The sequence below is a fragment of the Rana temporaria genome, chromosome 4 (assembly GCF_905171775.1).
Source record: "Rana temporaria chromosome 4, aRanTem1.1, whole genome shotgun sequence".
NCBI lineage: Eukaryota > Metazoa > Chordata > Amphibia > Anura > Ranidae > Rana > Rana temporaria.
The window spans coordinates 460,458,724-460,472,412 of NC_053492.1; the positions used below are offsets into that span (position 1 = coordinate 460,458,724).

Here is a 13,689-nt window from a genome sequence, read left to right on the forward strand (position 1 = left end):
CCAGCCCTTATGAAAAACCAAGCAGTTCTAGGAGAGAGCCGAGAAGACGTCACCTACTGAGGACTTTCTCCCCAGCGCCTGTAGTGACAGGGGTCAGTGTTGGCTTCATTTTAAAGCTCATTTAATGCTTGTTAGGAATATGTAAACCTTTAATGTCCCATAGCCTGCCAACAGGTTCACTTTATTAGACAACCAAGTTTATAACCAGATAATTTTAACTGCGTTGATCTCAAACACCAAGTAAAAATGTACAAATTGCAGTACCGTCTTCCATCCTTCTACAATATAAAACCCAAAATTTCACATTCCTGATGAAAAAGAAAAAATGAAAAAGAAATAAAAAAATAAAAAAAAGGAGTATCCTGTTCTCTTTTTATTGCTTCCTTTGTGCGAGAAATCCCTGGTGTTCCTGTCAGTCCCTCTGCTTTCCTATTAAAAACTGACCACACTCAGCATGAGCACAGCGTGGTCAGTTCTCTAGCTATGCTACAAACTCAGCCTGCTCCCCTGCAATGATCAGACTTGTCCTGACACCACCCATCCCATCTATGCACAAATGTAATGCCTTTTATTGCGATTATAAACTGAATAGGTTGTTCTACAAGGTGAGGGTATACATATACTTTAAAATACTGGCAAAGTAAAGGGCATTTTTCTAGCAATTTTAACCAGTTTCCATTATGAAACGTAACCAAACAAAATATGGCAGAGATGGTGGTAGGTTGCCTTTGAGAATGGAAAGCTTTCCTTCTAATCTCCAATGCAACAGAGCAGTAGTTACAGGAGGCGGGGCAACTGAGAGGACAACTGCAGCACCTCTGTTGGGAACTTTGAGGATTACTTGTGCCACAGTGCCTGCAGCTACAGAGGTCAGCGATAGCCTGTTTTTATAACACAAATTATATTATACAGCAAGACCTTGGTTTGAGAGTAACTTGGTTTAAGAGCGTTTTGCAAGACAAGCAAAATGTTTTAATAAATTTTGCCTTGATATACAAGCAATGTCTTGATATAAGAGTAGCGTCATGTCACAACAGAGTATAAAAAAAAGGAGAGGCGCCTCCAATTGTAGCAATATGGTTACATGTAATGAAGGTACAACATTTAGCAACTTATTGCTACACTTAGAGGTGCCTCTCTTCTCTTTTATACCCTGTAAAAAAATGCTTTGATATACAAGTGCTTTGGATTACAAGCATGTTTCTGGAACGAATTCTGCTCACAATCCAAGGTTTTACTGCATTTATAGTTAGGAATAATAGGATTTTTGTACTCACCGTAAAATCCATTTCTCTGAGTTCGTGGACGGAGACAGCATCCTTTGACAGTAGGAAGCGGATATAACCCTACTGTCAAAGGATGCCGTGTCCATCTATGAACGAAGAAAAATAAGTAAAACTTCAATGTCTATGGCCTGCCGACAGAATTCACTTTAATAGACAAAGAAGTTTATCACCAGATAATTTTAACTGCACAGCTTAAAGATCTCAAAAAGCACAAAGTAAAAATGTACAATTGCAGTACCACCTTCCATGCCTCCCCAACATCTTTAAAAGATGCATGGCGTTTTTTTTTTTTTAAATCAAACTTATCTAGGTGGATGCAGCATCGGTCTAATGATGCATCTGTCCCCGCCCCCTACTACACTGAGAACCAAGCACCGCTGATGGTTCGTGTCTCACAGCTCCCGACTGTCAGAAGCTCTCTGCTCTGCCCCTCCACACTCACTGGAGTGCACGGCTGTTGGGGGCGTGAGAGTCCGGCTCAGGCTCTCAGCAGCTCACCAAAAGGCCGAGCCGGATGCTGGTCCAGGCACGTGGGCGAATCCAGACTCCACTATCGCAATCTTGTCCGAACCTGAACCGGCTCTGTGATGTCAGCCAACAGCGGGATGAAGCTTGCTGTCTACTAAAAATGGGTCACAGGAACGCAGAACCAACTGCACTCCTGTGATTCACAGGAGAAGTACAAACAAGCTTTAGCTGTACTTCTTTAAGTTGCAACATTTGCTGCCAAAAATAATCTAGGCTGTGTAAAGTCTCCCAGGGGTCCATGATGATTGAACTGCAAGGTTTCTCCACGGCAGTGCAGAGAAAATGAACAGAAAAAGCGAACAGAAAAAGCGAACAGAAAAAGCGAACAGAAAAAGCGAACAGAAAAAGCGAACAGAAAAAGCGAACAGAAAAAGCGAACAGAAAAAGCGAACAGAAAAAGCGAACAGAAAAAGCGAACAGAAAAAGCGAACAGAAAAAGCGAACAGAAAAAGCGAACAGAAAAAGCGAACAGTGGTGCAGTGAGTAGCACTTTCGCCTAGCAGCAAATGGTTCGCTGGTTCGAATCCCAACCACAACACCATCTGCCTGGAGTTTGCATGTTCTCCCTGTGTCTGCGTGGGTTTCCTCCGGGTACTCCGGTTTCCTCCCACACTCCAAAGACATGCTGGTAGGTAAATTGGATCTCGTCCAAATTGGCCCAGTATATATGTATATATGTGTGTATGACTGTGTGTCCCTAGCGTGTCATGATCCTACGGGGTAAAAATGACCGCACCAGCCAAGCAGATACTGGCTGGAAAAAGCGCCCAGAGGCGATTCAGTTCGCATGCGTTGCGCTATACAAGTCATTCATTCATTCATTCACCTGGGGGGGGGGGGGGAGAGGAGAGACACACTTCCCTGAAAGGAGAGCTTCACTTACAATATCTTGATGGGAGCTGCTTAGCAAGCACGGTCTCTAATGGCATACAGCAGGTCAGTAGGGGGTGAGGGAACTAAGCTATGTATGCTTTACATTACCTTCCAGTGTGATGACCAGTGCAGAACTGTCAAGCGGCGCAGATCGCGTCTGAGGATATTTTGGGTATGAGCTCAGAAGATGGGTCAAGCAGTTTTGGCATTCCTGCTGGGATGACCTTGACAAGGCTTTCCCTAAACTGATCAGTATGTGGAGTATGTCTGCATAAGGGGAATTTGCAGCAGATCGCTCACAGTGCAACTAAAATAAGGCATTGACGGAACAGCGGCACTGCCGGTTTCTGTACAGTAAGGGTCGGAGACAAAGTTCACCTAAACCAACGCCTCTCATCCACCGCTTTCTGAAAAGATCACTCGCTTTAAATAGAACTTTGTTTGAAGGGCTGCAGAATGTCTGAATGGTGTAGTACAGTAAGATTAAAGGGTCCTTTCAGACAGGCGGCGTCCGCTCAACCGGGGGTCCAAGAACAGATCTGGACAAACTCGGGATGCCCCTTGTCCCCGCTCCTATTTGCCCTGACCATTGAGCCCCTAGCGGCTCTCGCCAATACTTGTATCTGAGGCTTCCGATATGGGGAGTTACAGGAGAAGTTAATGTTCTAAGCTGGACTCTGTTTATAGGCCCGGGGTGTTAAACTTGCATTTGTTATTTATCCGGACCTAGATGGACTCCTACGTGGTTGGATATAAAGGGACACATCTCTGCCTGACCATAGATTAAAGTGGAACTTAAAGCGGAGGTTCACCCTAAATTTGGACTTTGGCTCAACTAAACTAGCAGGCAGACACAATAATTAATCCATAGTTTTTTTTAATGGCGATCCTTACCTTAGTCCGGCAGCAGTTTCTCCCCTGTCACTCAATATTCCCCGCGGGATTGGGCGTTCCTAATCACAGGCTGTGATTGACGTGCCTCCGACCGCTGCATACTGCGCATCACGAGTTGCCGAAAGAAGCCGAACGTCGGTGCGGCTCTATACGGCGCATGCGCACCGACGTTCGGATTCTTTCGGCAACTCGTGACGCGCAGTATGCGCCGGTCAGAAGCACGTCAATCACAGCCTGTGATTAGGAACGCCCACTCCCGAGGGAAAGCCGGGGGCCGAAAATAGCCCTATACAGGTATGTTGAAAAAAAAAAAAAAACACAAATAACAGCATACTGTCGGTCTCCTAGGTCGGTCCATGTATTAGAATTTTTTTTTTTAGGGTGAACCCCCGCTTTAAGTCAGAAAATGAAGTCCTGATCGGTCACTTCAGGATGGCCCCTTTTGCAAATATAGCCATGTAAAATATTAACAATAAGTGCCTACAAGGTTTAAAAACCAGTAATACACTAGATCACCCGCTCTGCACATGCTCAGTTATCTATTCCTGGCACAGTGCCAAAAATCAGAGGCACCAGAAACGGATCTGTTGACAGTTTGAAGATTTACTGCTGCTCAGGGCTCTAGGCTTCAGCAAAAAATGGCAGCCTGCAGCAAGAAGAAACAGGCGCAATGCTGGAGGCAGTTTACAGCACACACCAATTTTGACAATTAATGTGGAATGAAAGTTCATTGAAGAACATTTGTTAGCAAATTGTTACGGGGAAAGTTATGCTTTAGGTCTCTCATGTAGCTGTGGCATTAATTGGCAGATTCTAGTTCTTGGTATGATGGCATTATGTGATCAGCATGTACAATCAATTTTACCTACAAGTAAGCCTAGATGAAAGCGGTTGTATACCTTCCTGTGGAAGGCTGAGCAGCGTTCAGACCAACTACTTAACTGTGTTCCAGGAGTCAGATGGGATGTTCTCACTGCCGGAACACAGCGCTGTATACCGTCTATAACTGAGGCTACATACAATAGGATCAAATATTTCGTACAGGTTGCCATCCCTTTCATACCCGGTAATGCATGCGGCAAATCTGTCACATTACTGTCTACTCATTGGGCTAGATTCAGGTAGCCCGCCGTAAGTTTGTGCGGGCGTAGCGTATGTTATTTACGCTACGCCGCCGCAATTTAGAGAGGCAAGTGCAGTATTCACAAAGCACTTGCTCCGTAAGTTGCGGCATAGCGTAACTCTGCCGGCGTAAGGGCGCCGAATTCAAATTGAGAAGAGGTGGGGGGCGTGTTTTATGTAAATAAAACATGACCCTACGTAAATGACGTCTCCAACGAATCCCAGTGCGCATGCTCGAAATTACGCCGAAAATCGTCAATGCTTTAGACGTGAACGTAATTTACGCAAAGCCCTAATCGCGAACGACTTAAGCAAAACGACGTAAAAATGACAAAATTTGACGCAGGACCGACGTCCATACTTAACATTGCGTACGCCTCACATAGTAGGAGTAACCTTACGCCGGAAAAAGCCTAACGTAAACTATGTAAAAAAATGCGCCGGGTGTACGTACGTTTGTGAATCGGCGTATCTACCCAATTAGCATATTCCTTGCGTAAATCGACGGAAGCGCCACCTAGCGGCCAGCATAAATATGCAACTAAGATACGACGGTGTAAGAGACTTACGCCAGTCGGATCTTAGGCAAATTTCGGCATATCTTGTTTTCTGAATACAGAAAGAAGATACGCCGTGTAAATTCAAATCGGCGCCGGCGTATCAATAGATACGCCGGCATAAATTCTTTCTGAATCTAGCCCATTGTGTTTACCACCACTTTGGCCCAAGTTATTTTCTATTCGCAGTTATCCAAGTTATACCTTTACCATTCAAAAAATTATTAATATGTGGGGGGGTAAACTGTAAAGTTGGGTGTAGTTTTACCCAATTATTACAGCCCCATAAACACTTATGGAAGAAAGGCTTCCTCTACATGCCTCATCAAGGAATGAAAATTCCTCTGGCCCACTTATTCATACTGTATGTAAAAGCATATGACAGCTGCTCTGTATGCCAAGCATCACATAACACACCCAATGCGAGACTAAACTTGGATCATTACATAATTAAAACCGAAACACCACATCAAGAGGCAGGTCATGAAAACATTTAATAAAAGCATGTAGATATGTTTCAGTATGGAGATGGGGGACAAAAAAAAAAAAAAAACCTGGCCATACATTATACAATTTCCCAATTAAATTTCTCTTGGATTTACCTTCAACTATGTAGTGCAAGGTCCTGTCTGACTGCACACAAATTTAAAGTGTTTAAAAAAGTATGGGGTATTTATTTATTTATTTTTGCACATTCATACTTACCCAGGTGGATGGAGCATAAGACCGATGCATCTGTCCCCCGCCGCCTCTTCACTGAGAACCGAGCCACCGAACACCGCCGATGACTTGGTTCTCTCACCTTCCCGAGAGGAGAGATGCTGCCCGTCAGTCAGTGCCTCTCCTACGCTGCTCCTCCGCTCACTGGAGCGCTGAGTTGTGGAGGGGACTGGCTCGCTGAGAGGCCGAGACCGCCATCAGTCCAGGCAGCTGGCAGATCCAGACTTCTGAAGTCGGGATGACGTGCTTCCTGGACTGATCAGTGATGTCAGAGAGCGGACTTCAGACCGCTCTCCTCTGAAAACGGGTCACAGGAGTGTAAAACATATTGCACTCATGTGACCCAGAGGCGAAGTCCAGCCTAAAAAGCTCAGGATGTACTTCTTTAAAAAGGGACACTGTTATACTTACCTCCACTGTGCAGCTTGTTTTGCACAGAGTGTCCCCGAATCCGGTCTTCTGGGGTCCCTCGGCGCCTCCTCACAAAAGCTTTCCACCTTCATGCGAGCTCGCCTGCCGGATTCACTTGCGATTATCGCAACTAGCAATAATCACTGGTTTCTCCCGGCGGGGACGGCTTCCCCTGCCAGAAGCAGATAATTGCTCAGCAGTAGGGATTCCTATCGGCACTGTGTTGATAGTGGAATTGTGAGAATTTCTTTACATTGGCACCATCCGTGGTTTGCCTTAGGTCCCACAGACGTTGGGAGTTCGGCCCTCGAAGCAGGGGGCACAGGTGACCGCCCCGCCTCACTGCCAGCAGCCTGTCATACTATACAAGAGGCTGGTGGCTGGACAGGGTTTTGGGTGAAAACCATTACCAGTACTAACAATTAGGGCAAGTATGCACCCGGGGGTGAATGCATCCCCAGCAGCTGTCAGCTACTCAAAGTTTAACAGGCTGCCAGCAGTGAGGCCGGACAGTGCAGCCAGTGGCACCAACGTGTAAAAGGCAGCATGTACCCAAGGGCAAATGCCCAGAACACAGACTTCTAGCGATCTAGGCATTCACCCCCTGGGTGCACACTGTCCTAAAATGTTAGTATTGGTCCAGCCACCAGCCTCATATGGTTTGGACAAGCTTCTGGCAGTGGGTATGGACAGTGAACCTGTGCCCTAAGGTCACAGCTAAACACCAGAGCCATATGCATCAGGGCTGAATGCCCCATGTACATATGACCTTACAGGTAACCCTTTTGAGAGAGGCATGCAGACTATCATTGCTACTTTATTCTGCAAATGCCAGGTTCACCCTCTTCCTTCAATAATTTGTGCCTTTTACTTGGAATAAAAACATGCAAAAAAGCAAAAACAAATTTTACAGATATGCCTACAATGTTGAGTGCAGTTAGCCAACAGCCAGATAACCAGCATCTTCAAAAAAGTGGTTGTAACCCCTTACAGGCCACTTTAACCTACACAGGTAAGCCTAGATTAAGGCATACCTGTAGGTGCAACAAATATCTCCTAAACCTACACCGTTTAGGAGACATTTGTAGACAACGGCACAGGCACACTGAGCGTGCTGTTAGTGAAAACGATTGCGCCGTCACTGACGTCTCCCGCGCGCAATGCAACGTCATCGCGGCTCTGGCCAATCCGCGATACCCGGAAGTCACTTGGGTATCATGGCGGAGGAGAGGAACGAGAGTCGCTTCGATCTCAGGTAAGTAATTCATAATGAGCTAGTATGCTATGCAGACTAGAATACTGCAATCACTGAGTAGCAAATGATATCACCTGTGATGTATTTAAGTTATCTTGCAAACCTGGCCTGTTAGTGGGCCAGGGACAGGGCTGATGACCACTGAGCTAGCCGATCAGGGGAGAGAGGGCGAGCCTGGGGCTGTGTCTGAATGGTTACAAAGAGCTGTGAACTCGGCTCGGGTGCCCCCATAGTAAGCTGCTTGCTGTGGGGGCCCTGAACAGGGAGGGGCCAGGAGCACAGAAGAGGGACCCAAGAAGAGGGGGGATCCGGCTGCTCTGTGCTAATCCACATAACAGGTTTGTTTTTTTAATATAAAAATAACGACTTTACAATCACTTTAATTTTGCCCATACAGCAAAACTGGCTGCATCTTTATGATAAATACTTTGAATAGGTGTTATACCAGCTACCAATTACTTATTCTGCTGCACTGGCCAGTGATGGCCACATTCTTGACCGATTAGGTCCCCAAACTTTCTACAGAAAAGGGCCAGTTTACTGGACTTTAGGGGGACAGACTGGCCAGTGGGAGTAGAAAATACCGCAGATTGGAGACCACTGGACTAACACAATATAGCTATAAAAACAGCAAGTTATTACATTTCATGAGATATTTCAAAATCCTACTTACTTAAATGGATGGCCTTCCTCGGACTTCTGAATTGCTTGCAGCACCCCCTTGTATATTCTAAAGCTGATGGTGACAGACAGCAGGGCCAAGGCAATGTATGCGGAAACGCTCACTATGCTGAACACCGTCAGAGAGAGCAACAGGAAGAGGCTGGCACCGAACACCAGTCCGGATTTCTTTATATCCCGCCAGTACAGGAGGTCAACGACTAGAAGGAAGAGGGAGATGCAATTAGCAACAGAAAGAAAAAACAAAAAAACAAACAAAAAAAAAAACATGCATGAAAACTCATTATCTGATCTGGAGAGCACAATTTGGCAATAAAAGACAATACTACTCATGTTATCTAACAGGTAAAGGGTAAAGTTCACCAAGGTATTTGCAATCATAGACCTATACCGTACCCAGCCCAACAAAATACAACGGTCTCAGGGAGGAAGGAAGTACGGGCCGCCAGCCATCATTTCCGTTTTGCGATTAGGCCAATCAGAGCCATGCATGATCAGTGTATGTCTGCGCAGTAATCCACCGTTTAAAGAGGAGCTCCACAATAAAGTGGAACTTCTGCTCATCCTCCCCCCCTCCGGTGCCATAATTCGCACCTTTCAGGGGGAGAGGGGACAGGATACCTGTCTGACAGGCATCCTTTCCCACTTTCAGGAGTCCGGCCGCAGCAGTGACATCGCCGCAGGGCTCCCTCCCCTCCTCTGGCCGCCGGGCTAATAGAGGAGCCGGGCCTCGTGCATGCGCAGTAGGGTTCCGGGCCTGAAGCCGAAAGGCTACACTGCTGGGTTCCCTTACCCGCAATGCCGGTGGCAGCACCCGACAGCTGATGGAAACAGCTGCGGTGCCGACTTGGAGGGACTGCAGGACAGGTAATTGTCCATTTATTAAAAGCCAGCAGTTGCAGTATATGTAGCTGCTGGCTTTTAATTACCCCCCCCCCCCCCCCGGACCTCCACTTTAAAGTTCTACTCCAGCCAAAACACTAAGGCTGGCCATACACGTTAAATTTTCCTTTAGATTTACCAAAAAAGACATGAGGTCAAAACTAAAAAAAAAAAAAAATTTAAATTGTATCCAATTAGGCAGGCCCTTTTACAATTTTTCCTTTTTCGATTTACCCTAAAGGCCCATACACACGATGAGATTAATCGGACAAACGATCCGCTTTTTTTGCATGCCAATTTCAGATCAAAAACTGAAGAGGTTACGAAAGTGACTGAAATTCTCGTACGACAGAATAAAAACTCGGAAGGGAAATCGTGTTGTAGTGTATATGTAGTATATTTGTATTGTATTTTTTGGGAAGAACTGCCGAGATCGGGCATCGAAAGCTGTGCCAATGGTCAGATTATCATACGATCGCCTAGAAAGCGGTATTTTTCGTACGATTTTCGTATCGTTTGCACTGGTAAGAAGTATAGGGCAGATTCAGAAAGGATTAGAACCTGTAAGGTTTACTGCTACACAATATTTAGCCAGTTGTGGGTCTCAAAGAAAAAAAAAAATGCAAAAGTCTATACTGCACACACCCAAAATAAACGCAATTTATTTTTAGGTATTAATGCCTGCAGAACATTGCAACTGCAATCAGCGCATTGTGAGTGTATTTCAGACTCCTGCAGACCCTTCCCCTAGTCCCAGGGCTGTACCAAGATAGGGACTTGGAGGATGTAAACAATGGCCTACTCCTGTGGTGATGTCACCTCACTTGTGCGCCAATGAGATCTGCCGTGGTGGCAGATGGGACTTGGAGTCTTGCCATTCACAGGTTCCTTTGAATGAAAGTCGTAGCTGGGCAGGCAGAGCAATACCCAACAATGCTGTTTGTAGCGCACAAAAAAAAAAAAAAAAAAACGTCTGATAGAAGCCTCATCTGCAATCCCAATGTGAAAGCCTGAGGGCTTCCACACTGGGGCGCTGCGCTGGCAGGGCGTCAAAAAATAAAAGTGCTGCAAGCAGCTTCTTTGCAGCGCTGAATACACCGCACCTAAAGCGCCCCTTCCCATTGAAGTGCTTTTTTTAATGCCAAAGCGCCTGAAAAACGCCCCAGTGTGAAAGGGGTCTTAGCGGAGCTTTACCAGCGTTTTTCAGGCGCCGGCAGTGTAAAGGGGCTTCGAAAGCACCTCTGGCTTTCACCTTGCGACTGCAGATGAGGCTGCTTCTTCCCGGTGTGAAAGGGGTCTTCGTGTCTGGGTATGTTCATTTTGTTTAAATGAAGCATAAAAGGAAACTCAATTTTAGATACCCTGGCAGCCCACACTTTTTTTTTTTTTTTTTTATCATGCAGCACGCCACAATGCACAGAACATTTAGACGATTTCCTGGCTGTGCTGGGAAACCAACCTGCCTAACCTCCAATGGGCAAGACGTGCACCAACACCTCCCCGCACAGCTCTTCTATAGTAAATAGCAGACTGTGTATTGGTTATGGATGAGCCCGCTGTCTGCTGTTCATCACAAGAGAAGCAGACCTGATCAGGAAAGATTTTGCCCACTCAACTTCAAAACTTCCCAGCCACTGCCCCATGTGTGCGATGGCTGCATTGGTGGGGAGGGAGCTCTGCGGCACTGAGTAGTAGAGATGTCCTCGGACGTGTTTGGGATCCCACCAGGAAGCCGACACTGCCAATCACAGGCACCGAGACATTTCCTAATCTGTGCAGCTGTGGACTGGAAAACGTCTCAAATCCCAAATACACCCGACCCCATTCCTACTGCATAGATAGAATGCTAGGAGCTTGATCTTCCGCAATGGATACATTAATCCAGGTGTGATACAAAATACAAGGCTTACGCGTTTCAGCCTTAATCATAGCCATGGCTTTTGTACCACACCCGAATTAATGTATTTATTGCAGAAGATCTTGCTGCCGGATTTATTTTACATGTTTATTCGGGTTCTAGGAGGACATTACAAGCCAGCGCACCGACCGCTCACCACCTCGGGAATTACTACAGGCGTTTTCTACTATAAATGCTGCACAGAGGAAGGTGTTTGTGACCATTCCAGTATCAATGTGCCTCCGCAGGCAGTGTGAGCATTCTCTGAATGGCAACAATGCCAAGCGGCCAACCTCCTGTAATCGCATTACAGCAGGGCAGCCGCTCGGCACCGGATCCAGAAGTGGAGAACACTGGAGCAGCGGATGATGATTTCCGGCTTCCAGAGACATCCGCCAGGTATGTATATACATACATACATACATATACATACATACATAGATCCAAGCTGGACCAACTATGAAAAAATATCCATACCTGGAATTAATTTTTAGAAATTCTATATATTCACTTTGTACAATAGAAGCCTGTGCCGATGCAATTGCCAATGTAACATTGAGGACACAGAAGAATTACAACACAAGTACAGCAAATACACAAGTGTAGAAATAGTTGGAGAACAGTGAGCGAGTATCTGACAATGTGTTTCATTTGCTTCTAAATATGGTTCAGTTCACAGTAAGATAAACATGGCAAAGGCTCATTACCTAATAACACCCTGAGAACGTGCCAAACATGAACAATCTGCCAAACCTCATAACGAGCGCCGCTTACTTCCACAACTGCACCCCCCTAGAAGAGACCGGCCGGGGGCCCCCCCCCAGACATAGAATGTGTGTACACTGCATATAGTAAAGTTAAAGAGGAGCGCTAGTCTCTGCATGCAGCAAGTGTAGTCAGAGTCACAACCTGAATGCTTTTTCATAACCGGCAACTAGAGCGGTCAGCCGATCATCAATGGCTTTGTGAATGGACTGCTATAGTAGTATATAAAATATAATCCTATGGAGCATCGGATGTCAGCGGAGACATGTCGGCTGACATCCGACCCGATAAAAAAAAAAAAAAAAAAAAAAGACGGATGGCGATACGTCCCCATCCGTCCGTGGCGGATCGGATGAGATCTCCCAATAGGATACAGTGGCACTGCACAAGCCCCTCCCCGCTCAGTGAGCAGAGAGGGACTTGTCATCCGCTGGCTCAGCAGAGATCTCTCCCGCTGAGCCGACAACGGAGTCCGCCTGTGTGGAAGAGGCCTAAAGTGGCTCTTCAGTCTTTTTTTTACTTTCCATCTATTAAAAAGGGACAATAAAGTTTGTTATTTAAAAAAAAAAAAAATTAACATGTCATACTTACCTCCACTGTGTGGCTCGTTTTGCACACAGTGGCCCCGATCCTCGTCTTCGGGGGTCTCCTGGCTGTCATGGCTCCCCCTCCGCAAGAGCTTTCCACCTTCATGCGAGCGCATGGTGGAAAGCTCTTGCGGGCACACTCCCGTGATACAGCGGCAGGCATAGCCGCCGACCATCACTCGGCCCCGCCACCCACGTCATTGGATGTGATTGACAGCAGTGCCAGTCAATGGCTGCGCTGCTTTCAATCCATCCAGTGTAGCCAATCAACGTCCAGGCTGGGAACCGAAGAGGATGACGGGGACGAGCGCGGGACTTTTGAAGGGTCAGGTAAGTAAAATGGGGGCTGGGGGGCTGTCTGATGTTTTTTCACCTTAATGCATAGGATGCATTAAGGTGAAAAAACATTTACCTTTACAACCCCTTTAAATCCCCTGCCCTTGTTTTAACATTGGATAGTTAAATAATAATAATAAAAAAATTCTGCCAGTTAACACCATATACAGCTCACTTCCTGTTTGTCTGGTCATTAACCTAGGCTTATGACATCATACACAGCTCTCTTGTGGGAGTTTGCCAGAAAGAACGCAACGAAGGGGGAGGGGGGAGGAGTCATGAGGGCCAATCAGAGCTGCAGGTGTGCGCGTGTGTAAATCCAGGGAGGTGAACAGGCAGCAGCTTCAGATGCCCACAGTAAAAATGGTTGCAGCCAGACTCTGTGGAGGGAGATTTCTGCAGCATATTTATAAAGTACAGAATCACAGTATATATAAAATATGCAAAGTGATTGGAGGGAAGCCTCAGAATGGCAAAGATTAGACTGCAGTTCCTCTTGGGGAGTTTCCCTCCATGCTGTTTACACATACACACTATGGTAAGGGTCAGGTCAGTCTAGCGCAGGCATATGCAATTAGCGGACCTCCAGCTGTTGCAAAACTACAAGTCCCATCATGCCTCTGGGTGTCATGCTTGTGGCTGTCAGAGTATTGCTAAGCCTCCTGGGAAGTGTAGTTCTGCACAGCTGGAGGTCCGCTAATTGCATATCCCTGGTCTAGCAGATCTCATATATATTTGCCCATAAACAGAGGGCAAAGGCCTAGTGCATTACGGTTACGATCACTTGAATTAAAAAAACTAGTGCATGCCTACAGACGCCAAATGAGCAAAAATCGGTGGCGTTTGATCACTCGGTTCTCAGCCCTCGGGGACTGATGCTGCATTCACCCAAGTA

The 13,689-nt window shown here is 46.2% G+C and overlaps 1 protein-coding gene across 6 annotated transcripts in view; it reads right to left on the bottom strand.

Annotated features, from left to right (window-relative positions):
- Positions 1–13,689, bottom strand: part of RTN4 (reticulon 4) — a 94,712-nt gene that overhangs the window by 19,597 nt on the left and 61,426 nt on the right. For all 6 annotated transcript variants that reach the window (XM_040351654.1, XM_040351655.1, XM_040351656.1 and 3 more), the window contains one exon: positions 8,320–8,527. In XM_040351654.1, the coding sequence (XP_040207588.1) occupies positions 8,320–8,527 (208 nt within the window). The remainder of the gene's footprint in view (positions 1–8,319; positions 8,528–13,689) is intronic.